The sequence below is a fragment of the Haemorhous mexicanus genome, chromosome 6 (genome assembly GCF_027477595.1).
Source record: "Haemorhous mexicanus isolate bHaeMex1 chromosome 6, bHaeMex1.pri, whole genome shotgun sequence".
NCBI classification, from domain to species: domain Eukaryota; kingdom Metazoa; phylum Chordata; class Aves; order Passeriformes; family Fringillidae; genus Haemorhous; species Haemorhous mexicanus.
Genome location: NC_082346.1, coordinates 53511435 through 53538788, shown reverse-complemented (window position 1 = coordinate 53538788; position 27354 = coordinate 53511435). Strand labels below are relative to the sequence as shown.

The 27354-nt window shown below is 40.6% G+C and overlaps 1 protein-coding gene across 6 annotated transcripts in view; it reads left to right on the top strand.

The window, feature by feature from the left end:
* BCL11B (BCL11 transcription factor B) overlaps positions 1-27111 on the top strand; it is a 92182-nt gene extending 65071 nt beyond the window's left edge. For all 6 annotated transcript variants that reach the window (XM_059850286.1, XM_059850287.1, XM_059850289.1 and 3 more), the window contains one exon: positions 25072-27111. In XM_059850286.1, coding sequence (XP_059706269.1) covers positions 25072-27083 — 2012 coding nt within the window. In that variant the 3' untranslated portion in view covers positions 27084-27111. The remainder of the gene's footprint in view (positions 1-25071) is intronic.
* Positions 27112-27354: the final 243 nt, after the last annotated feature.

Below are 27354 nucleotides of genomic sequence, written 5' to 3'. Positions count from 1 at the left end.
TACTTTCCCCAAAATACTTTGATTGCCTCATTTTGTTTTAGCTGAGAGCACTCAAGTCATTCCTCTTTATACAGGAGGGAAAAGGGGTGTGGAAATTACCCAGTCTGTAACCAAATAACCTGGCCTTTAGTGAGGATTCCTAGTGATTCAGAATATTGACAGCAATCAGGAGTCTCAGGCTGTTGAAACTTCCCCTCTAATTGAACTGGGAAAGGTAAACCAGTTTCAGTGCTCCGCACGCTGTAATTGCAATAATTTAATTTAGCTATTTAACCTGTAATTCAGTGGTATTTATTAAAGAGCATAGGAGAAAATGAGGCCATTAGGAGCCAGAGATGAATACATTGAAATGAAAATGAACACTTCTAACTGCTAGTTGACCTTCGTTTTGTAGCAGTTTTTATTAGGCTGGTCACAGTAATTACTGGGATGTGAATCATGAAGAAAAGTGAATAATTCTGTAATGAACATTTTTATTCATTATCTCACATTTTCAGGAATCAGAAAAGTATCATGTAAAAGTATCTCCAATGTTCTCCTTTTGTTTGTTTTTCGACAAATAATGGTTTGTGGACAATAGGACGGTGCAAAGCATCACTCCAGAGTGAGGGTTTGAATCGGGCTGAATCGATGGGCCTGCAGTGTTCCAAGTGCAGCGAGCATGACTGCAGAACATGCTCAGGAAGACTGAGAGGTTTGTAAACCAAACAGAAATCATATTACTAAGCATAGGACATGCTGGTCACCCCTGTTAACTCTTAGGAGGGCACATTTTGGGTCAAAAACTGAGGTATGGAAACTTCACAGTGATTTGTGCTGGTCACTCTGGGCTTGAGTTCTTTTACCCTGGCTGCTGCCCAGGAGTCCTTTTAGGAAGGGTTCTTTCTGACCATCAGCAACCTGTTTTGGGGAGCACAGCCAGCTTCTGTGGAGGCTTCCAACTGGATTTTGTAAGACAGGAGTGAGGCACCTCCCAACACCACTGTGTGAGCAACAAAGGATCCTCCATTCCTCTTCTGCTTTAGCCCACTCCAGCATTTCCAGCACCAGACTAGCTCTGGAGCACCAAGCTGTCTTCCCAGGGTTTGGCTCAGAGGACAAAGGCTGGAGGGAGAGAAGGAGTGGGTGGCTCTGCCGCTTGCATGGCTGCTCTAGGATGGGTATTTTGGTGGGGAGGAGCCCTGGTGCTGCCTGGCACGAGTGCCTGTGTGCCATGTCACACGGGCTGCCAGGCCTCCTGCCACCGCAGCCCTGCTGGCCGTGTTGTTTCATTAAATCTGTTCTTAGCTGCAGCAAATTGTCTGGAGTTAGAGCCTCAGCAAGGAAGAGAATGGGCAGTGCTTTGGCGGTTGTGCTGTGGTTGGTACCCTGCCCTCTGTTCCTGAACACTCTCACTCTCTTTTATCCCTGTTGTTTTCTTAATATTTTTATTAAACATCAGCCTCTATAGGAACCTGGCCTCCATAGTTCACAAGACCTGGAGAGAGTTTTAATTGGCTTTTGTGTTTTTATTTATTTTTTTAAACAATTAAAAAAAAAATCTCTAGTGTTGTAAATTACTGCCCAATACAGTGAGATGTAAGTTCAGAGAGACCAGTGTGGTGTGCAGGGTTACTACCCAAAACCCTGCACCTTATTTACACTATTCACAGCCACAGTAATTCGAACATGGACGAAGAGGGTGAATTTATTAATTGTAATTATTTACCCCTGAAGAGGTTGTTAATAGTTCCAGGTTTGAAGGTCCTCGTGCTGAACATGATTTCTGCTAAGCATTTTTTCTCTACTTAACAGTGGCCAATAAACCTACATTAAGAAGCAGTGATTAAAAGCTCCATCTGCACTAACCTCTTAATTTCCCAAAATGTATGTTTTCTTACTTGAAACTCTGTTTTTCAGCCTGACTTTGGAAAGGAAGATAGGTCTCATTGAGATTTAAAGTGTGCCTGTGATGCACATTCCCAAGATAGTTTTCCTAATTTCTTCTGCTGTCTTTACTTTAAGGCAGATCTCAGTCCCTCTGGCAAATCTCTCTCTGGGACTGACATTGACTTGAGTTTTGGTATTCAAATGGCTGAGGCCATATTGTGTGGGCTTAAGGTGGTAAAAAACAATGGGAGTTGTAAGTGGTAAGACGTGAATACTTTCAACATTCACCTGGGGTCAGAAATTGAACGTAACTTAAAACCTGAGGCTGGAAGCCGAATATGCTTGTTTATGGAAAGGCACCGGCACCTGGGCTGAGGAAAAGGAATGTGATGTTTTCCAGCTGACTGATTTTCCTGCCAGCTACTTTTACTGCTCAGCCTAGAATCCCAAACTGGTAAAGATGCCACTGTTAGCACCAATTTTCGCTACCTGATACTGATTTAAGCTCTGTGTCACCAGAGAATCTAGCCTCTCTACTTACTGAGGATTGGAAAGCACTCACTCCCTTGGAATTTGGCAGTGTGATCTTAGGGTGGCTTGCCAAGTCTTTTGTGGGGGGTTTAGTTACCTATGACTAGTTTTCTTTAGAATACTGCCTCATTCTTTTGGGCCTCTGTGGCTAAATGGAGATGTACAGATGCATGTCTGACCACCCCCATTCAGTGATCAGCCAGAAAACTTAATCTTGGGTCAATGTAATAAAGTTTTATTACTAATAGTTTACTACTGTGGTGGCTAGTTGGCAATTAAGGATGATACATGAATGCTAACTCAGTATTATCAAGATAGTCCAGGATTTGAGAAGGCTTAATAAAGCTCAGAGTCTAAAAACAGTTAGCAGAATCTCAGCTGCATTTCTTTTAAAGATATTTGCCTTGTTTACTCAAATTAGAGTAATTAGAGCTGAATGTCCTTACTAGAGACAATCTCTTTGCAAGGCAAGAGTTAAAAATCCTTATTGTCTTTTTCTACATCTACATCAAAGATGCTGTAGTGGTGAGAGTTACAGACATATATGTACAAATAGATATACATTCCACATATTCCTTTTATATTCAATAGATATTTTATACACACACATCTATCTGTATGTATATGTGGGCCAGCAATAAACAATTTTACCAATACATTTTTCTTTGGAGACAAATGCCAGCCAGTGATAATGGTATACTTTTTCTAGCATAGGATCTTTTCAAGCCATAGACTTTGCCACTGGGGATTTTACTATGAGATAATTGACCCACGTGAGTTATGTGTCCTGAGTCTAAAGCAAGGGCACACGTGGTGGCATCAAAATCAATTATCTCACAATACATTCCCCAGTGGAAAGGACTACTGCAGTTAGAATAGACCCATGAAAAAGATTTAGGTATTTTAAAATGTTTTCAGTGACTTACTTCTTATAAATAATGTTCTTGCGTTATGCAAAAAAAAAAAAAAAAAATACAATAACAGTGGTGGATTAAACTGTGCTGTGTACCTAGTGATGAGCACTGCTCACTGGGGATGAAATCTCATTGGGGTATCACTGATGGAGTATCACAATGGCTGCATTAACTGGGCTGCCTCCATTGCTGCTATACAGGTGACTGTCAAGTAGACACATCTTCATTTCCTCTGTGGTTGTCATCCTCTTGCATGTGTCAGGGAGCAGCAGAAGTAATGAACAGAGCTGCCAAGCTCTGAGGACAAAATTCTACCTCCGCCAATCCTTGCAAACCCTTGCCAGGGTGAAACTATTTGGAGAGAGCAGAGGTATTTAACTCAGGGATGGGTTCTCCAGTCAGAGCCCGATCACCCAAATGATCATAGCTAAATTATCATGTACTGGAACTTTGAAACTCTTCAATTGCCCCGTTGCTTGGTTACAGGATCATTAGTCATCCATTCTGGTAGCAGGGTGAGAGGTGGGGGAACTGGAGGGAAGGGGGGAGAATATTACATGTGCTGTTGAAAATGCAATGAGCACATTCGATCATATCTAATTCCCATTTATATTACTGTGGACATCCCTACTGCCCAGCTGCCCTCTCAAAGACTCAGAGCTATGGGATTTTTTGATGCATGAATGAAGACTGGGAAGAGGGCCAGCATGCTGTTCATAGGCTTCTTCATCATTTATTACCTTCTAGTTTTAATTGTTTTCCTGCTTCTCTTGAGATATTTCACTAGGAGGAATTGTAGTATGCAATGCAGACACACGAGGTGGCAACTGAAGATTGCCTGTTAGCTCAGTGCATCATACAGTAGATGGATCTTAATAAAATGGGGAAGACTATTTACATGAATAGAAGAGGCCCATTTGTAAACCCTTTATTACTGAAGTGCACAAGTTTGATTCCTGTTTGTCCATTATAGAAGTGTGGATTAAATAATAATCACTTCATATCTGCACTGTCTATCCTTCTAGTAATGAAAATCATATCTTTCCATATACCTTGCTGTTGCATCCTATTGTGTCTGCAGGGCTACATTTATCTCTGGTAAAAGGCTCTCTATTTTACAATAGGGCAAAAATTTGGTCTGCTTAGTTTCTGACTGGTAGTCCAGTGGTGGAAAAATTTAACAGAAGCTCCCATGAGAGAGCTTGATAATAGGAGGTAAAACAAAGGGGAAGTTGGCAAAGGAGGGATGGATACTTAATAGGAAAGATATGAATGGACTTTGTGTTTCACAGAGTGAGATTTGAAGGGGAAAATGCAGATCTCTCATTCCCTGTGTCTTCAACAGAACTCCACAGTGTTTTTCTTTGGGCAGCTTTCTGATGTCACCCTTGTCACCATTTGCCTTCCCCCATCAGAGCCTGGTGGCTTTGTCACAGGCAGTACCTCTGTGGCAGTACCTCTGTACCTTTTGCTGTCCTCATGCTGCTTCCCAGTCCTACCCTGTCCTGCTGAAACTGTGCATGCCCCTGCCATGGCCTTTGCTCAGCACAGAGCCAGGTGTGCAGAGGAGCTCGGTCTGCCTGCAGCTCCAAAGCCAAGCACAAACACACTGGTGTACCCAGGAGAGGGAGAGCTGGCAGTGCAGAGCTGTGGAACATGGCTCCAGCCTCCACCAGTTGCTGCTTTGTGTTTTCAGAGAGCCCCACTCTGAGCAGGGGATGTGACAAAGTGCTCCCTGTCTCTGAGGAAGGCCAGAACCCTTGGCTGAAGCAGGAGTGATCACTTTGATTTAGGTACTCTCTGATTTGAGGAGTAAAAAGATACAAGCCCTTTTCCATGCTTGGAGGGTTAGAGAATTAGGGGTGGTTTCATGCCTCTGTTCCATTTTAGTCTTCAGTAAGGCAAGGGATTTGCATTACTCCAATTTCTTTTTTTTTAAACATAAGAATACAGTTGAGAACAACTGTGTGTGCATTGGGGCTTGGAAGAAATGAAGGCTACTATTTGTGGGGGATCTTAGGTGAAGAAAGTGGCTTTAGAAACTGATATTTTTGGATTGACTTCCCCAAAGTTATTTTATTATTTCTCCCAACACTTCAATTACCTTGAGTGTTTATCTCACCTCTTGGGGGAATAGATTTTGTCTTCATGAAAGTTCATGTTCATTCACTGCAGCAGTCAGGACTTTGTTTGCCTCATACCTAGAATTCCCAGTTAGTTAATTGGGAGAGTATTTGTTGACTTAGGTCTGCTGAGCAGAGTCCATGTTGCCAGGTTCAGTAGAAAAAGCATATACACCAGATTTATCCATTCCTCATCCATCTTGACCAAGGGATAAATATTGACTCAAATGTTCACTCTTGTTTCCCTCCCATCCCCCTTCCTAGCAAAACCCAAAGTACATGTTTAACGGATAGAGGCAATTGACCAAGCTTAGATAAAAATACCTTGTGCTTGTAGTTATGAAATGGCATCAATTAGCCTGAGTAACAGGTCATCTTGCCTGAGACAGCACACATCATTAGGCCTAAAAAGATGATAATATGTAATTTATAAATATATATCATATGCTTTTCCTAATGAGTTAAGATAAAACCTTTTACCATCTTATATTTTTAATTATGTAATGAATGTTACAGTATGTGAATCAGCTTGATTTAAAAATACAAAAGAGTTGAAGTACCCTAATAATAAATCTGTAGGTGTGTGTTGGAAAGGAGATGAATTTCGCGTGACTGATGAGATATTAACAGTTTTGACCTGATCTCTCAGTGACTGATATTGATAACACTCATTTCTAGAGCACACTGATGCTCCCATACAGCACAGCCTCTGTTGAGGTTGGAGGGGGTGTGTGCAGCTCATGCTGAGTCCAGTGTTTCTAAATGAGGTGCTTGGATCAACCCAATTCATTTTTGTGAATCACAACTGTAAATTTAGGAAGCAGAAAATGCCTGTTTCATAATGCTGCCTGACTTTGGCAATGGGACATTATCACTGTGTACTCTGAAGTGCTCCTCCTTGTCTGAGATGTCAGTGTCTTGGGGCTCCTTGCAAGAATTTGCTGGCCTCAGAGTTAGGAAATATTTTCCTGATAATCAGCCTATACTGTCAGTAGCCCAATTAAATCTCATTACTTCTTCTTATACCCCAGTGGGATCTGCAAACAATTCCTTGCTAGCCTCGTTATCTGTCCCCTGTCAGACACTCCTGGATGACTATCTGGAGTCTCCAACCAAATTCTGGTTATAAGTAATATACTGCTTCCTGTTTGTGCATGTCCAGGGCCCTTTTTCCTGCTTTGCATCCCATATCCCTCAACTGCATTTTTCTGTAAATCTGGTGTGCCATGATGTTTTGATTAGAAAATAACTTCTGTGTAGGGTTAAACATCTGCCTGGGTGATAAAGGCAGAACAGTCCAGACTGAATGCTGTCAATCAACCCTTCTGTCACCCAGCTCTGTCTTCTGGTCTCAGGGGTAGAGGAGGAAAGGCTCTTTATCCAGGAACCTTGGCACAGAACTGTGGAAAATAATCTTACTTCTCAGTTAAGTACATGGGCCAAATTCAGTCCTTAGTTTCACCATTCCAAGGTGTTCTTGAAGCCAGAATGTGATCCACAGCCAGACTAAATGGGAAACCATTTTTCCACAGAACAAAGACCCAAGATGGCCTATGATTTTGTGCACCTTGCTGATTGGAGGTTGTTGTCAAATTGGAGGTAATTCAGAGAAGAACAACAAAAATGGTTAAAATATTGACAGGATTTTTTCAAAAGGAAAGATGAAAAAACTATGAATATATGAGCAAGTTAAATAAAGAGCAGGTAGAGAAATTAGGATTGAAGTGTCAAGGAACATTGGAGATGATTCAGTAGTATGACAGCCCTTCCAGGCCCCATTTTCAGAAGCTTTGGAGTGAGGTTTCAAAGTCTGTGAAGCCAAAGAGACTTCTGTATCAGCCTGATGCTACACAGAGGTGTATTTTCAGAATGAGAACTATAGCCATGAATAATAGGTAACAGAACTATGTGTGAAATGAGTATTAGAAAAAAATTCCAGACCATGACTCATTTTCAGGTCGTAGAGTGCTCTTAAAAGGTGGAAAACTGCCAAATTTCAGCAAAGTACTTACAAAACCATCTCCTAGCATTTTGTGAATATGTCTCCTTTGTTTAAGCCTCAACAAAGTTGGGAACAGACAAGAAACTCTTTAGTCAATCAGAAAGCAAGAGCAAACTAAGGGAGGGATGGTCTGGAAAGGAGCTATCATATCTGACTCAAGCCCAGTCCTGAAGTTTTCCATTTGCTGTGAGTTACAATTCAGTCTCCAGTGGGATCAGTAAGAAAGAATAAACCAAGAATTGTGTAAAAGCAGACAGTGTGATTTTTCTGTCCATATCTCTAGAAAGTACCTTGCAATGGTCTGCTGCTGTGACCCGCTCAGGTTGCACTTGACAGTGCAAGTGTCCCTGTTTAATACCCCATGGATCAGGCAGCAGACCAAAAACTGATGTAGTTTTTTGTTCACAACAAATAGAGGTGTGGAACTCATTGCTGCAGGTTGCCCTATGGGCTAAAAATAATGAACAGGTTAGGGCTAGGCAAAGGCAAAATCGGGAAGATTTGGTGGGGGGTTTATAAAAATGTTGATCTCGATCAAGTCCTGGCACTGAAATAATTGATCAATCATACTCTAAATCATTGATTGCTAGGAGGTCTGGACAGGGTCTAGTTGTGAACTTTTTTCTGCCTTGGTTCACAAGTTTTTTCCTTAAGCTTCAGCAGGTGGCCATGCTTGAAAATGGGTTCCTGACTGTGGGCATGACCCAGAGGGTTTAGGTTCTTATATGAACAAGAGCAGCAGCGTCTGGCTGATAGTTTCTCACTGATTTCACTCTGTTCAGAAAGAGACCTTGACATTCAGCCCAGGAGGCCATCACCTCTCTCTCCTGTGTGAAACATCATTTGGGTCTGGCCAAAACACCTCCTTCCACTAGTTTAGCTAAGGGGGTCTTCCAGACAGATAATCCAGAATACTTCAGGGTATAGATTATTTAAACTAATTGCCACTCCAGTTCAGCTGGCCTGTTTTAGCATACCTATATAAATGCACAGTGAGAAATTTCCTGATCCAGCCAGTTTTAAGCTGACAGAAATAGCGGCTACACTGGGGTTTGCACTGGTTAAAGTGAGTCCTTTTGATTAAACTGGTGCCAAATTCTGTGTGGACAAATCCTCATATTGTAACCAACCCACACATCCTCCCTTTCCTCTGACAATCGTATCAGGCTGGTGAGTCCTATGGACCCAATCTAATAGAAATGGAATTTTTACCATGCAAATCTTATTACCTAAAGTGCCAATGAAACTAATGGGATTTTGGATAGTAAAAAATACTCTGTATGTGATACGTAGTTTGGAATATAAATTCATGGGGTGGGGGGGAGGAATATAAGGAAAAGGAGCTGTTATTACGTGTAGTCCTTTGTGACTTTGGAAGACCTATTCCTCCCAACACCTCTCAGCTCCCACTTGATTTCAGTGGGACCAAAATGGTGTTTAATATCTTGCTGAAAATACTGAGCTCCTTGCAGAATTTAGTTTTGAAATTACACAACTAAGTGTCTTGTTTGCTTTAGAACTCATATAAGGGTGGGGAACTGAGATAAAAAATATCCCAAACACTCCACTCCGAGGACAGACATATAGAGGAATACATATTTTTCCATTTTTACTGTGGAGGTTGACTGAATGCATAAAGAACACAGGGAACATTTGGACATATTTTGACAATCCCTTGATTAAAAAAAAAAAAGTTTAAAAAAAAAAGCTGAATCTATTTAGATAACACTTTCATTTAAGCCCCCTCCCCAATATACACACACACATATATATGCTAGTGTCCTCAGGCTTCCAACCTGTGTGGCAGCTCTCAGCCTGAGGACAGTGTCAACAGACAGATCTAAAGTTAATAACTGAAGTGTTGCAAACACTACATCCTTTAAAACTGTTTCCTGCAGTTCCTGTGTTGTAATAACACAGCACATCTTGAGAAGGGTTCAACACCCCTTGTCATTACTTGGGCATAATTCCTACTGATTTTTCTGGGTGCTTAGTTTATGTGTACATTCAGGTCTAAAATATTTTGAAGTAAAATCTTTTTAATAAACTACAGTGTTGTGCTATTTTGATGGTGATGGTGATTACTCAGTGTCACTGAGCTTAATCCCAGTTGGCAGCTAAGCACCACACAGCCACTTGCTGATTCCTTTCCAGTGGGATGGGAGAGGGAATCGGGAGGGTAAAAGTAAGAAAACTTGTGGGTTGAGATAAGAACAGCTTAATAATTTAAATGAAATAAAAGAATAATGAAAAATTATAATCAAAAGGCAAATAACAAAACCAGAGAGAAGTAAAACTGAAGACAAGCAAGTGATGCGAATATAAACCTTACTGTGGAGAGAATGATGCCCAGACTATAGACAAACAGCAGCCCTCAGCCAGCTTTCCCTGTAATTTATATACTGAACATGAGGGCATATGGCATGGAATATCCCTTTGGTCAGTTGGAGTCAGCTGTCCTGGCTGTTTCCTCTTCCAGATTTTTGTGCACACCCAGCCCACTCACTGGCAGGGCAGCATGAGAAGCAGAAAAGTCCTTCGGGTAAGCAACAGCTAAAACATCGGTGTGTTGTCCACATTATTCTCATTCTAAATCCAAAACACAGCTCTGTACTGGCTACTGGGAAGAAAAATAACTCTATCCCAGCTGAAACCAGGACACTTGGTTTCCTGTCACTTTGGAAGCAAAGATGCAATAAATTATACCTTTATTTTTGCATTTATTTTAATGAAATAGGCAGAAAAGGCACTTCAGAAAAGTGTAGGAAAGAGGAGGAGGTCAGATATAAACAACCGCAATGTGATGTACGTTTTTGTGGCGTTGATAGTTATTATTCCCAAAGAAAATAATGTCCTTTTTTATTTGCTTTTAACATTTCGCCCTTGGCATCTGTTCCATCCATTGTGGACTAACCTACACTCTGTTCTCTGACAATGGGTTAAAGCAAGCACTTACTGAAAAGCATTCTCTACTTAATTACTTTTCCTTCTTCTGGAAGCTATTTTTTTATAGTCACATGTTAATTGTGTATTAGTAGGCCTTTCTGATTAGTTGAAAACATAATGAAACCTTTGTAAACAACAGGGAGAAAGAGGGAAAGAGGGAGGGAGGGAGCGGGAACGGGGGAGAAAGGGACCCGGAGAAAGAGAGGTGTGAAGTGGGGGCTGGATTGGTGGGGAGGAGGTCAGCCAGCTTTGAAAGGCAGAAATTATGCAAGTGGAAATTTCTGGTTTTTTTGAATGACAACTTCCCTCGCCCAAATTAATCAACTTACTTAACGAGAAATGAGATGCATGGAGATGCAAATTGCTGTTGATCTCCAAAAGCAGGGTGGCAAAGGCAGCAAGTTGGAATGGTGCGGAGGGGGGCTGAGCCGCAGCTGTCCACTAACAAGTCAGTCCTATTTGTAAAGGGCACGGAGCTGAATAACGGTTTTGTTATTGGCTTTTTCTCTTGCTCAGCCGTAGGTAGAAATGCTGCATTTGTTTCCTGGTACTACTGCAGCGAGATACATGTCCTCCTTTTTCATCTCTCCTGCCCATTTGGTTTTCACAGTGGAGTCCTGTGTTCTCCAAGCACCCCAGCCTCTCCACGGTGAGGCAAAAAATTGGGGCACACGAGGAACAGAGACTCAGGTGCAGGGTCTCAAACATGCAAGGTAATCCTATGAATTATTAAGCTGTCTGCACACCCCTTAGAAGGGCAGGAAAAATATTTTAAAAAAAGAAAAAAGAAGGAAAGCACATAAGCAGTACTTAGGACCCAATTCAGCTATGCTCAGAGCCCAGCCTGTGCAGCTCAGATTCGGTGAATCAGCTGAATCTTCTCGGAGATGATTTTTCTTTCCCTGGAAAGCTGCTCCTTAAACACAATCCACATTGGTTGTTTTTAAAAGGACTCTCCTCTGTTTGCAGCGCTGGATTTTGAACGGGCAGAGCCTCCCCCTCTCCGGTCCTCCGCCCCCACCCCCTTCTGTTGCTGCTTTAAAGAGCTGTGCTTATAGGGATTTTGCAGCTCTCCGTGTGTTATTAGAAAACGTGTGGCTGGGACGGTTAAAATGGGAGTGCTACTGTATGCAAGAGCAATGTTCACTGTAAGCAATCCAAGGAAATCCTGCCAAGGCAGTATATGAACAGCAGCCAAACAAAACACAGGCGCCTTTCCAGTGAAAACCAGCACACTTCTGCAAATAGAGGAAAAATTGACTTTCTGATTTGGAGTGTTTCTACAACTAAGAAGAATTACTACAGTGATTGTTCTAAAAATATTTTTAAGCAGCACATTCTCCAAGGGGTTGGGATGCTTAGCATTGTTTAATTATGCTACACTTAGGTGACCAATCTGGATTGTATAGAAATAAAATATGAAGTTTTTAGGATGTTCTTTTTTAGCCAAGATCTGGATTATTATTTAAGGAGCAAAAGTTGCATTTTTATCTTTGCACTTCAAGAAGTATGATTGGAGATTCATCTTTTGCAACTTCATAGTCATGGATTGCAATTTAACTGCTTTATCTAGAGCAACCCTCAAGATCCCTACCTCTGTAAATGATGGGTTTTATTTTTCATCTGAATATTTTATACCTTCCTCCTTCCCTTTTCCCCCCCTTGTGCCCCCTCCCCATTTAGGCTTTTAAAGCTTCTGTTCATTTTGCTTCTTTGTTCACTCAGACTGGATTTTCCTTTACAGGACTTCTGAGTCCTGTAGGAGCCCTTTAGTGTAGATGTGTCTGCAAACATTCTGACATTCAAAAATTTCCATAATGATGGAAATGGAATGGAATTCACAAATTTGTGTATTTTCAAGAATAAATATGTTATTAAAAATAGTTTTGCTAGTCAAAACAAAAGAATTCTTAAAAATGGAGTTTAAGAATGCAGTTTATCCTAAGTAAGCTAAAGAAATAGGATAGAACTAGGGTGAACTACTATTGTCCTTTTTTTATTTCCAAAAACCAACATAATATCAGCAGAAGAAAAAGCAACAGAATTGTCAAGGATTCATTTCAGTTTATGTATTTCTTATATTTCAACTGCTTTTCTTTTAACTAAAGATGCATAAGATACTTTACTATCTGTGTCTCCATTTATTCCTCTAAAATATTTACAGCAGAGTTCTTTAGGCTTGTAGCTGCTGTGAAATCAGTTATCTTCTTTTAACTACACCGCCACAACCAGATCTATCCCTACACTGAAGACAGTGTCTTGAGACTAACAAATCCCAGTGTGGAAGAAGACTTGCTTCCAGAGCCCATTGAAGCCAGTGGAAAGATTCATATTGACTTTGGTGGGCTTTGCATTGGGATATTAAACCTTCATTTAATCTTCTTTATTTTTTTTTTTAATTTAACTATTCATTCTCAGAGTGACAGACCTCTCTTTAAACAAATCTTAAAGTTGCCCTAATTTAGTAAATTAACTTGGGCTGTGTTTACCATTCAGACAAAACTTCCAGTGAGGTGAAACTCTTGCATATACTTCTCCCATGGTAAGATAATGGGTTTGAAGGTCTAGTTTAAGTAGCTAAGGAAGGATAGACCTCTGCCCTGTCCAGAGCTGCCCTTTTCCTTTGTGCATAAGGCTGTACTCATAGCCAGTCTAACAGAGACCAAATAATATATTTATACATATATAAACACACATATGTGCATCATGCACATATGCATTTATACATGTGTATGCATATAAAAATAAAAGAAAGCTTGAAGATGTAATCATTTCTGCCTTGACTGTGAGGGATATCATCCTCTGTGTTCAAATTAGGACAGGGAAGTTGTGGCATATGTCGTGTCAAGGCACAGAGTGCAGTTCTGTGTCTTTAAATGTTGATGCATAGCAGTGAAACCAGGTGAGATCTGGCCCCAGGTGCTGGCTGCTGCATGCATTGTTGAACAATTTTTAGAGGATGCAGATTGGGTGGTTGGAGGAGGAAAAAGGATGTCTTTTTATAAATACATTTTTTTCCCCCCGTGAATTATGTTTTAGTTTTAACAAAATTATTAAAACATTATCGACTTAAGCTTCATACATTCTTCTAATAACAGCTCTGTATAACCTAGGCCTGACCTGGCTCTCGCTGAGGAGCAGTACTGGTTGTCATGCAGCCCCTATGCCAGACAGAGGGAAGATTTTGTTGAGACCATGCAACTCATTTCACTGGTGGTTGTGCATGCATGCTGAATTAAGGATCCTTCACATAATTATTTAGAAGGGAAAGCTTGGATGCTGAAGAGGTGCTCCAAGGACTGCTTCTGCTTTCCCTGTCTGCACATTGAGAGCCTACATGGCTTGAAAAACTGCTCCACAGCAAAATGTTTTCCTTCATTCCTTTCAATGTAAATCCAGTTTTAAATCATTTTATATTCAAGGTTGAAATTCTGTGGTCACCAGAGAAGGGGCATCAAGGTAAATTTGCAGATAATTTGGGTGGTGGCCCTTATTGAAGGTGTGTGGCTTCTAAAACCTAATTAGAGGTGTAGTTTGTTGCAGGCAAAAATTATTGATACACAAGGAAGGTTTTATTCAGAGACATCTGTAGGTTGGCAGCTGTGCCAGCCATGTCTGTTCTTCTAAGTAACGGAAGCCACACAGCCGGGAATAGCAACGTTTTAGTGACAAGTGTTGAGAATATTGGTTGAATTGCACTATGAAAATATTTTCATTATTTTTATTATTACTGTTCTGCAAGCGGGTTTGAGGTACGTGCCTGCCTATGTCTGCATGCGTGAGCAGATGAGCTGGAGAGGGAGGGCTTTTATTTTTTTTTTTTTTTTCAATCACACCTCCTTAGCATTTTGTACATATCAGCATTCTAGCCGAGCGATTTGCTAATTGCACTGGAAGACCCACTTTAAATTCAGGAATACTGAAACTTTGAAACTGTAACATTTTGACTGGCGAGAATGACCAGTCTTCTTTTCTCTTTCACAGTGAGCTAGTTGAAGGAAGCTGGCATTGTCGCAGAGTGAAAGCTCTGCAGAAGTGCCGCAGGTTTTTCATATGGAAATGTGAAATAATGGGGTGATTAAATAGAGCTGTATATTAAAGTACATCTGACATTAGAATTAGCATAATGTGCTCTAGCCCTAGGCTGAGTACTTTATTTGCCATCTGCGTCGGACCAAAATCCCCTGGGGAAGCGCTAAAATATTCTGAATAAACTCAGCCCGAGTTCTTATTGAGAGTAAAATACCATTTGTGGCACGTCGTATTGATTCGTCTTAATTGCGGTGCAGAAAAGAACATTCAGTTGCTGATGACTTTTGTACTCTGTGACAAGTCGGCTGGAGTTATTCTAACACTGCAGTTGGTTAACCTGAACAGACTGTCGTGCTCAGAGAAGGAGAAAACCTTATCTTCAGTAGCATAAACTATAGTATCATCTCCTGGCTTTACTCCTTTCTATCTTGATGGAGCATCCTTTTTTTTTTTAAAGTTATTATTATTATTATTATTATTCCCTGGAAACAGCAGCCAACAAACTGGAGGGAAAATGGAGCTTCACTGAATCAGCCTAAGAAAATTCACATTCTTACCTAGTTATTCTCTGCAGTCTCCCTCCCTTCACTTCCACCCCCATATCTTTTTAAAAAAAAAATCCAGGAACATCTGACCAGCTTTCATCTAAGGGAGTGAAAATCAGTGGAACTTGTCCTTGAGGATCCATCTCCAGAACCATTAGTTCAAGAGATTTATTATGTATATTCTGTAAAAAGCTGTGGCTTCTCCTGTGCATAAGCCCACAGTCTTAGCCGGCTGTAATGGTTTGATTTTTGTCAACTCTCTGCTCAAATAGGTTGCTGAATACCTTTGAAAAAGTGCTTATAACATGCATAAAAGATAAATATTTCATCTGAAGGAAAATACTTTGATGCTCCATGCAATTCTCTAACATTCATAAGGTCCAGTTTTTACCCTATAATTGCCTATCATTATACACAATTTACATATTCAAACATTCTCTACAAACCTTAGTCTAGCATGTTTTTATTACAAATTCAGATCAAGGGAATAACCTTTAACTTCAGAGACAAATGAGACAAATTTACAAGTGCATGTCTGCTGTTTTCTTGTGTTTTATAAATCCCTGCAGACCTGAACACTTTTGCTATAACGCCACTCAGAACAATATACATATATTACTACTTGTTTGTAGTGCTTCTGTAATGAGTCCCCTTTGTATTAGATAACCTATATAATTCAGCATCTAGGCCCTCCATAACGTCAATTATCTCCTCATAGCTAAATGTACATTCCATTAAAACAAGATTTACAGCCTTTACAATACTTCTTAGGCTTGAATGTGGAGATTTTGTGGATTTAAAGAAGCAGAGATGGGAGTTAGCATTTGTTAAAGAAGCAATGAATTAAAACAAAAATGCTATTTTATTTAGCAACTATGAATAGACACCTAATATCCTGAAGAAATAGTTGTAGTAAAACAGACAGAAGTACTCCTGGGGAAAAAAATCCCAGGAAAATTTGTTTTCACCCTTTGGCTTTTTTTATTGTTTTCTAATTTACTCTTTGTTTTTCCATTATATGACATGGACAATTTCCTTCATGTACCCTCCATTTAGTTCCTATTCAGATTACTGAGAATTCTTGACTGTAAGATGAGAAAATGGCACCTTAGAAGTCTGTGGGAAAAAAAAATCCCAGCACTTGCCAGTTTTCAAACAAAACTGCTTACAGGAAACCGATTTAAAGGGAAGCTGCTGGCATATTTCATATGTTGTAGAAAAGACTGACATTATTTCAAATGCATTTGAATACCTTATGCAAAGAAAAGGCCTAAAAGTGTCCTTGAGCAGTACAAGGGTTTTTCATGAGTGCTGTAAATGGGATCCTATATTTAAACCACCAGCCATGGGTAGTCCTGTGGTCTTTTAATCTCATGAGTGGGTACGGTGCCCCTGTATCATTGTCCCCATTTTAGCTGATAGTTTTCACTATTTTATGCTGCAGGTTTGTAAAATATCTGTTCAGTCTGCTAGTTGATGTTTTAGGTTCAAAGAAACTATCTAAAAGACACAAAGCTGTTTAGATGCTAAAGGTGGAGTTAGTTGAAACTGTTGTATCACAAAGGGCTAATTTAAAAGTTAACTCATTCACTATTGATCTTTTAATATTGATTTTCCTGTTTGCTCCTTACTTTTCACGCTTCTCCCTTCCTCTGCTTTATAAATTGCCTTTGCATTTTAGATTTAACACCAATTAGGAGAAGGTGTTCAGAGATGACAAACATGTTTTTTATCTTCCATTTAAATAGTGCTTCTGGGTAAAAATCCCCGTGTCACAAGTTCCAACTTCTGCAACCCATTTTTCTTTCCTTTTCTTCACTAAGTAAAAGCATTTCTCATACTTCTGTAGGCTGAACATTAACTTCCAGTAAGCCAGAAGCTCTTTTAAGGAATGAGAAATTGGACATCCAGAAGGAAGTCGCCCAAAATGCCTATTGACATTTTATACCTAAAAATATAATATTACCATTTTGTAACGCACTAGAAATTAAACTGAGCTGTGCATTTGGTTCATTTATGTGAATCTGGCAGTACAGATCTGAGGTATGATTAAGTCTCACAGAAAATGGGACCATTGAACGCAAGCTGCTTCAGCCAAAGGTCGCCCATGTCCATTAAGAAGCAGGAAGCATCTGTTTGTGTTATGCATGGCTGTAGTCTGCCTGCAGCCTCCTCCTTTTTTATAAGTATAAATGCCAGAGAGGACATATATTATGTTTCTGGGGAAAGTTCAATGAAAAAAAGCAAATGAATTGCAACTTGGTATATTTATGTAAGTCTAGTTAAGATCGTTGTTAGTGGCAACCTGGTATGGTTTTTCTGGAAAAATTTGAAAAAGTCTGCATTGGTGATCATCACAGCTACTTTGAATTCATAGCAGGATAATTCAAATCAGAGTTTGGCAAGGTGTATCAGCTTGATATTGCTAAGACTTACAAGGAGTCATGCTCTTTGTTCTTGGAGTTCTGAAAGGTAGGCTGTAGATGGCATGACAGTCTGACTTCTCAGCTCTGTATTGGTAATTCATTCATTTGGTTTTCCCCTAATTTAATAAAATAGTTAAATTGGCAAAATAGATATTTATTATTACAAGAGTGACAAACAGATTATTTGCAGTTCTGCCTAATAGCAAAAAACCACTGCTGTAATAGCTTCAGAAAATAGAATAGTTTTGAAAAAGTGGGGCAGCACTTAATCCACCAAAACTAGAGTTTGACAGTTGGCTTTAGCACAGGAAGAATTACTAGCACATTGCTAACAGTAGTGTAATATTAATATTTTTCAATATTTGTGTCAACCAGTACTACTGTAGATATTTTCCAAAAGAGAGAAAATTCTCTCAAGAGTATTCACATCACTAATCAAAATCAATACAGTGAATGATAGGGTCTTGTGGGGTGTGTAGGTTCTCTTGGCATAAAGCTTCTTGCATAATCTCTGTTGAGAGCTTGCAGTCTCACTAGTCAAGGTAGAAAGTGGATGGGGAAAGCTGTAAAACTTACAGGCAGTGTGTGGGAGAAGAATATTGCACGAAGTCGTGATTTTTCTTCTGTTGAAGATGGCACTGGAGGAGATAGGCTATCAAGAGGCAAGGTAGGAAAAGAGAACAGGGCCTTGTATGGGAGGAAATAGGATTCTGGAACCGAGAAGTAACACCTCAGGATTACTTCTTTCTTCAGACACCCCTGATTTTCCATCTACCTCTTAAAAACATTTCATTTTTGTTTCCTTGTCACATTCTTTCCTTTTACTGGCCTCATCCTGAGATTCCCCATTTCCAGATGATGACAGGCCCTGTGGCCCCTCATGCTTGGGCTTTTACACCTAAACCTTCATCTACTCTTCCTGACTGAGATGCACTTCAGGTTGGCTGAGATTTACAGGAGACCAGGGCTGTTTATCTGAGCGTAGAATTGGAGGTGCGTGGGTTGTGAGACTGCAGGCGACTTGTTAAGTCATAAAATACCAACTTTAGCTTCCAACTGACACTAACTTTATGAACTGTTGGTGATAGTCCCCGTAACCCTCAGCAGGATGTGCTGCAAGACTCTCTTGAGCCCTTTAGATGAGGCAGTATAGGGATGGATGAACCGTGTTAACTCTGGGTATGGAGTTGTGCTTGTTTTTCATCTTCAGTTCTTGCTGACATCAAAAGAGAATTAATATTAAGAGAGGTGGAAAGAGATATGGGGCCTTTGTGTCTGTTGTTTAAAGCTAGTGACTGGCATTGGACTGGCAGGGGTGATTGACACCCAGACTTGGACCCTACTTTACATTTCTGTCTTAATTTTTATTGAGACTGTCAGTCCTTCTGAAATGGAGGTAGCAGCATTTCCAAACAGCTCAGTGAATGCAGGAAGGGAAGGTAAAACTCTCAATATTGTGTCTGCTCAGATAATGTTTATTCTATTATAAACATAGGTGAGTAAAAGTTCTTGCTAACTTAGAAAATTTATAATATGGCTTATAAAACCCCTTCAGCATAAATATTGAATACTGAATACTATACTCAACATATTAGAGATATTTTTGTAGACCCAATCAAGCACTAAGCATGGACTGATATAAGTCACATAGCAGATCAACACTGCAGACACCTGACAAGCATTTGGCCCTTGTCTGGGTGATCTGTCAAACCACTTATGGTGATATATTTTTTTCACCATGCAACACTAAATATTTCCAGTATTTAATGCCCTTCTTTTTAATGTCAGCTAGTCTTATAAGGAGACTTGTTAAAATTGTGTTCTCAATTATGGCATTTTAATTTAATAATAATTCAATTAAAGGTGTGTTTTTTATGGAGCATCCATGCTACCTTTACTAGTATTATTAGAGTAACCATCATAATAACAAGGAGTAATTATTTAAATGTTCATTAAAAATCAGGTGGTGGAGAAGAGACTAATATTGGAGGAAAGATTGTAGGAACCTGATACATGTCTGTTCCAGAGTGCTACAATAAAAGGTGTCCTTTCTTTAAAGCTTGCAAGTTTCTACTTTTCCTGAACTTCTAAAGGTGCAGTAAACCAACATTAAAATTCCTTAAGGTTTTTTATTGCTGCTGTTGTTACTGTGTAAAATGGAACCAGAAACATTATCTGGAAAGTACTGCTAGAGGTGAGGAATGGCAGGGGTTATAAGGACCTGACTGCAGGTCCTCACTGCAGTCCTGGCAGAGGTTATGGGTGGGTGATTAAAATGAGGGGGAGTTCATTCCCTGTTACCGCTAATGGAATTATTCAGGCATGCTGAGGGGAGGATTCATAAGGCACTGGATGTCACTGTAGCTCAGCAGAAAATAATGAATTCTCAACAGTTCTTATCTCACACTGATTATTGTTTGATGGCATCCAGAATAACTGAGGATATTTTGAGGGAAATTTTTATCTCCAGGGTAAAGGCGCTCAGCATTCAGGGTACATATAAAGTTATGTACCAACTGGGCAAGGAAGATCTGCATATCACTAAACGATACAAGTCAGTCTGCAGGGGACAGATAAGTCAGGAGTTTAGGCTGACTGGTGCAGTGGGGTAGATGTCTACAGACCCAGTCTAGCCTTGTTCTGACCTGTGTTTTCTCATTGTCTCCTGTAAGGGAAGAATTTGGGAGGCAGGGTCTGAATTCAGCCTTGTTTAGAGCTGTGCATGAAAGAGAAAAAGGCTCATTATAGCATTGACATTTTGAATGAATATATTCTGTCATGCACTAATCAAGGGAACACATTTTAATATTTCTGGAAAAGACCATTTTTTTTCATAATATGCAGAAAAGGCAACAGAGTTCAGTAAGTTCAAAGTTTATAATGACCTGCTTTCGGAGAAGATACTAGAGAAACTTTTAATCTCCCAGGTAAAAATACAGCAAGATCTAATTGTTGGGAGTTGAACTCAGCAATTTGAATTGGAAAGATATCTTTCTTTTTCATACTGAAAATAGTTAACATGGCCACTGACTACTCCAATACAAAGTGAATTTTCCCTTAACATTTCCAAATCAAATTGGGAGACGGGGGTGCTAAAAGACACAAAGTGGTTCAGCTGCAAATCCTTGGGTTGGATGATAACTGTGAGATGCAGACTAACTTGTTTGCTGCGTTTTGCATGTACATCTGGGTAGGACAATATATTAAGATCTTAAGTTGCAGGAAGAAAGATTTAGATTAGACACTTGGGGAATCTTAATGATGGTAAAGGAGAGAAGAAATGAGGTAGACTTTAAAAAGATTGTAGACTCTCCATTTGGTGGCCTTTGAAGCAGGATATTGGAGCAGCTGGCACAGGTACGAATAGATTCATAGATATGGACATGTGGTGACAGGACGAAGAGGGAACTAAAAGAAAGTAGGTTTAGATCAGATATTAGGAAAAAATTCTTTTCTATGAGGTTGGCGAGGCACAGAAACAGGTTACCCAAAGAAATTCCAAATGTCTCATCCCTGGAAGTGTTCAAGGCTAGGCTGGATGGAAGTCTGAGCAACCTGGTCTAGTGAAAGGTGTCCCTACCCATGACAGAAGGGCTGGAACTGGATGAACTTTGAGGTCTCTTCCAATGCCAACCTTTCTAGGACTCTATTATCCTTTGGGTAAGGAATTGGATGAGGTCAAACCTTAGGGTTTATCCCAGTCCTCTCATTCTTTAATTTCACAATCCCTCCTAGTCTTTAAATGGTATTTCTGAATACCTGAAATACCATTTCAGAAGGTCTTAGTAGGATTCAGCCCTACAAACCTCTGTCATGTCTAAACTGGCAGTATTTGTTTGGCTTTACTGTAATCTGGAAGCTACAATTGATTGCTCAGGAGCTGCGACCTGGATGTTCATCTCTGTACAGACACCACATCTACAAACTACTGTAAAAATAAATTATACTTCAGCTCTCAGCCCTGAAATTCAAGCCTAGTTACAGACTGTAGGATTGAAACCATGTGCAATTCATCGAACAGTATTAATGAAGTCTTGGCTGGTGTTTGACTCTAAGCACATGAATAATTTCATCACTATCCAACAGAGCACTTCAGCCCATGCTTAAGTTTCACTGATGTTGATTACTCACATGCTCAAAGTGAAGCACATGCTAAAGTGATAAAGACTGCATATGGCAAAGACTATATAGGTAGTTGTCATAAAGTGGGTATTTAGACAGACTTCAGTGCAGGTGGCAAGGGATTAAGATAGCTATATATCAAAAATAGCCTTATAACAAAGACTTTTATAGTGTAGGTGCCTTATTAAATCTAAGGCTCATTCTTGAGCAATACATGGCTGTTTCTGGGCATGTTTAAAATATTTAGCAAGTTTTTGAACATAAAAATATTCGGAGTGTATCTTCAAAGACTTTTTGACATTGTTCTGTTCTTAAAAGTGAGCATCTACACTGCTCAGGGCAACTTTTAGGCAAGATAACCATGAAGTGATAATATGGTAATTAACTTTTTCTTTTCTATTTTTTTAAAGAGAGAGTCTGGGGAGAGTCGTTGAGGGTTGTGAAAAAAATATATATACATATAGGTATGCATATATGAACATTCATGAATCATTCAGAGATTAGTAGCCAGGTAGCTTACAGTCAATTTTGCTGTTGTGCTGAGGTCTCCTGAAGAGGAGCCCTGAGGAACATGAAAGCTAAACAAAACAAACAAGGGAGAGAAGACCTATGGCTGCTAGCATATAGATCTTAGATCACTAGTGGCACTAATTTTGTCTTTTTGAAAGAAAACTAAAAAGGTGGAGACTTACTTTCCCCTCTTGAATTTCATGGAGGTGAAGTTTTAGACAGCAAAACAAACCAAAATATCTTAGTTCCATGTAACATGTAATAGCAAGCATCCAGCCAGCTGCCATTTTGAGGGTAATTTTTTTAATCAGCCATTTCAGTTTTAGGTTGGCCTTGATCCTCAGCCTGCTCAGGAATTTTCCTTCTTACGTATGTGCCTTTTCTGAAGTAAACATGTTGCTGTTGTTGTTGCCTAATACACAGCTGCTTTCTTCCTCCTGTCAGTTCTTGAGCTAAGCAAAGAGAAAGCATGCACATACACACTCAGTCACTTTATTTTTTTAAAGAAAAAAAACCCACAACAAAAAAGGAGTGCATGCTGTGACTTTAAAAATGAAAGAATTGAACAGCTGTGGGTAATAAATCGATTAATTAGAGTGGATAAAGTGAAGGTGAAGGGTGCAGAGCACTCTTTAATTTGAAGATATATGACCTTGTAAGATGCTGCACTTCATTTGCTATTAGATCACACTTCGTAAGGGGCTTTATTAAAATCTATTCTAGGGTGAGCTGAGGTAAAACATATTGTTTAAAAAAGCTTTTGACAGAGTATGTTATATACTTTAGTCTGCTTCAGTGATTTCTGTCACTTCTTATACTACACATGTTGCTGTGCAAGAAAAGTTAAAGGTCTAGACATTTTCATAATATTTCTGTAAGAAACAGAAATTTAAATATTTGAAGTAATAATGGGAGCATTTACTGTTGCTTTGGCTGCAAAGCTGACATAAAACTTCCTAACTGCCTCAGTGCAGAGTAGATTTTTAAGGGATAATATATCAGTTCCTTTCCATGTTTGTATGTGGCTTTCATTAATGTCAATAGCAGTTACGGGCACTTTTTTCCAAGCCAAGGGAAGTTCCAAAACTTGGGGGTTTTTTTTCCAATAGTGATTGTTAGAAATTAATCAAAGCAACTGTGTCTGGCCCATGCAGACACAGAGTGTGGGGCCAGGGCATGGGGGCCACATCAGCCAGGGAGAAATGTATACTGTATTGTGTACATTTTTTATTGGCTGTGAAGAGAAAGCTTCAGTGAAAATAGGATTTGAAGCTGCTATCCACAGCAACAGCCCTACTAAATCAATAAGTGCATGAAGATTTGCACCACATTTATCACCTACCTTTGTAAATATGTCTCAATCTGATACATGCTTTTTCCTTTATGCTGTTATGGATGCATATTGGTTGATAAGATTAAACAAACTGACAGGCTGATAGGTAGGCAGATAATCTTCTAGCCTCCTTGTCTAAGGTTTTGTAGGTTTTGTTAGCAGCAGTCATTCCTGCAACAGCCAGAAGAGGGGAATTCAATCAGCTTCTCTTGTTTAAATGTTTGGTTTTTGTTTTTTCTTTTTTTTTTTTTTTTTTTTTTTTTTTGGTCTGCTATGAGCCATTCCTCTTTATAAGGTAGTTTCAATAAAATGGTTCTGTTCACTTTATAAACACGTTAATTTTCAAGCTCATGCAACAGGCTTTTGGGAATGGCAGTCCCCTGTCTAGAAAGGCTCTGTTAGTTCAGCTTTGGATTTGAGCTCCTGTGGAGGGGCTGAATCAGGCATTGCTTGGGTCCTGGTTCCATCATGGGTCAGAAAGGAAGCTTGGTTCAAGTACTGAGCTTTCAGGAAGTTTAGTGCCTTTAGGTTCAGTGGGGCCATTGCTAGACAAGACATGTACTATCATAAACAAACAAGCAAGCAAGAAATTAATTTTTGATTTTCCAAAATGGTCAGTGTTTTTTCAGGAAACCTCCCACTCATTTAAAAGCAAACAACAAAACAAATCCTGGATCATGATTTTCAAGTTGACACATATTTATGAATTTATCAGACCCTTGCAGAGGCATTGAAAAAAGGAGGGGGGCAAGGGGGGGAAGTGCTTTTTGCAGATACCACATAGTTTACATTGTGCCCAGGACCGGAATTTTCTAGCTAGCAAAATTATGACTGTGATGCAGACTTGTCCACACCTGTCCTTTATGTAAAGCTGAATCAAGGTTAAAGGAATGCTTTCCACCTTTATGCAGTTGTTCCAAGAGGCTAGAAAAGCAAACAAAACAGTGTTTTTGGCTCTGGTGAGCATTTCTGCATTGGAGGGCAGGCTCAGGCTCAGAAATTCTTGGGACCTGGTTCAAGCATGGCCCGACATTTGTTACTGTTAATTGCAACTGTGCTGTCGGCTTTGATTACCGGATGTTTCATTTGAGTGGCTTCTTGGTGTTTTGGCAAAACGAACGTCAAAGTGGTTTATGCAAGGGTATGTTTTCCAAGCTCCTGTTGTCTTGAATAGGACTTTTGTGGCTAAATAGCTACATAATATTTTAAAAATGGAAGTGTTGGCATGACTTAAGCATGTATAAATTAAATTCAGCAAGATCTCAGGGGACTGCTGCATGAAGTATAAAAAATGAGAGAGTGAAAATGACACTGAAGGTCCTTACAGGTGCCTTGTAAATCCTACCGCACCGCATTTTTCTTGGTTTTTGTCTGTAGTCATAAATCCCTTGAAACAAATTCCTTTTTGTGGAATAAACACATGAAAGGATTTGGATCCTTATACGTCATAAAAGAAGGTTTTATTTGCAAATTAGAGGATGTAAACGTATATAGGACAAATGCGTATGTGTGATATTTGTCATACATGTTAAGTGAATAAGTGCGGTGAGTAAATGTGCTGTTCAACAATTTATATCAGTCAATACATTGCAATTAAATCCTTCTTTCAGAAATGCCAAGGAGGAAGTGTGTTAGCAAAATAAAGTGAATGCCAACTGTATTTAAATGTTCTCCACTCTATTATTTTTTAAGTGTTCTTTCTGTTTTTTCTTTTATAGGTAAAGATGAGCCTTCAAGCTATATTTGCACAACATGCAAGCAGCCTTTTAATAGCGCTTGGTTCTTGCTTCAGCATGCCCAGAACACACATGGATTCCGCATCTACCTGGAAACAAGCCCTTCAAACAGTTCCCTTACTCCACGCATCACCATCCCTCCTCCTCTGGGACCGGAGACTGTTGCACAGTCCCCGCTGATGAATTTTCTTGGAGACAACAACCCCTTCAACCTTTTGCGCATGACAGGACCCATCTTGCGTGAACACCCTGGCTTTGGTGAGGGTCGGCTCCCAAACACGCCTCCGCTGTTCAGCCCACCGCCTCGTCATCATCTGGATCCACATCGCCTTAGTGCCGAAGAAATGGGGTTAGTTGCCCAGCATCCCAGTGCCTTTGACAGAGTTATGCGTTTAAACCCCATGGCAATTGAGTCCCCAGCGATGGATTTCTCCAGAAGGCTTCGAGAGCTGGCAGGAAACAGTTCCACCCCTCCGCCAGTCTCACCCAGTCGCACCAACCCTATGCATCGTCTGTTGAATCCTTTCCAGCCGAGTCCTAAATCACCTTTTTTGAGCACCCCGCCACTGCCCCCCATGCCCCCCAGCAGCACTACGCCTCCCCAGCCTCAGGCCAAGAGCAAGTCCTGTGAATTTTGTGGGAAAACATTCAAGTTCCAGAGTAACCTTATCGTGCACCGTCGCAGTCACACAGGAGAAAAACCCTACAAGTGTCAGCTCTGTGACCATGCTTGCTCCCAGGCCAGCAAGCTAAAACGCCACATGAAAACGCATATGCATAAAGCTGGCTCCATGACGGGCAGGTCAGATGATGGACTGTCCACCACTAGTTCCCCTGAGCCAGGCACAAGTGAGCTCACTGGAGAGGGACTGAAATCCAGTGAGGCAGATTTCAGGAATGAGAGTGATCCTTCCCTGGGCCATGACAACGAAGAAGAGGAAGAAGAGGAGGAGGAGGAAGAAGAGCTTGAAAACGAGAGCCGGCCAGAATCGAGCTTTAGTATGGACTCAGAGCTGAGTCGTAACCGAGAAAACGGCTCCAAGTCGCTGCCAGATGAGAAATCCCTTGTCCTGGGAAAAGTCATTGAGAATGTAAGTCTAGGTGCCATTCAGCAATATAACGACATGTTAGCTGAGAAACAGAAGAGGAGTAGCTTCATGAAAAGGTCCTCTGACCAGCGAGACTTGTGTCCTCGAGACCTCTGTCAGAGAGATCCGGGCGACGAAGACTCAGTGGTAGGAGAGCTGGACCGCACTGAGGAAGGTACGGTCAATGGAAGAAACTTTGGCCCGGGTGAACCCTTCCCAAACTTGTTCCCCCGCAAGCCAACACCTATCACGAGCCCCAGTTTAAACAATTCCTCTAAAAGAATAAAGGTAGAGAAAGATTTGGACTTGCCACCAGCAACGATAATACCTTCCGAAAACGTTTACTCCCAGTGGCTGGTAGGGTATGCAGCATCGCGGCACTTCATGAAGGATCCGTTCCTCGGATTCACAGACTCCCGACAATCCCCCTTCGCGACCTCTTCCGAGCACTCGTCGGAGAACGGGAGCCTGCGTTTCTCCACTCCGCCGGGGGACATGCTTGACGGGGGGCTCTCAGGGCGCAGCGGCACGGCCAGCGGAGGCAGCACCCCCCACATCAGCGGACCTGGCCCCGGGCGACCCAGTTCGAAGGAAGGACGCAGGAGCGATACATGTGAGTACTGTGGCAAGGTCTTTAAGAACTGCAGCAATTTGACGGTACACCGTCGGAGCCACACTGGAGAGCGGCCTTACAAATGCGAGCTCTGCAACTATGCATGTGCCCAGAGCAGTAAGCTGACGCGCCATATGAAAACGCATGGCCAGATAGGGAAGGAGGTCTACCGCTGCGACATTTGCCAGATGCCCTTCAGTGTTTACAGCACCCTGGAGAAACACATGAAAAAGTGGCATGGAGAACATTTGCTGACAAATGACGTCAAAATTGAGCAGGCAGAAAGAAGCTAAGGCCCCCCCCCCCCGCCCCATCCCCCCCCCATCCCCACCTCCGCTAGGTTAAATTTCAGGGGTCTAGGTAACATTTTATTTGTACAGTTTAACTATTGCCAACTGAGAAAAGATGACCTAACTTGCCTCCATAAACATAACTTAGCATAACTATGGTAAGGTGCCAGACTTTGGCACTTAAATATAACCTGTGTCTACAAAGTTCTATTAAACCCGAGGGTTGATTAAGGCAGTAAAAATTGTGGAGCCTTTTAACTGTGCAATAATTTCT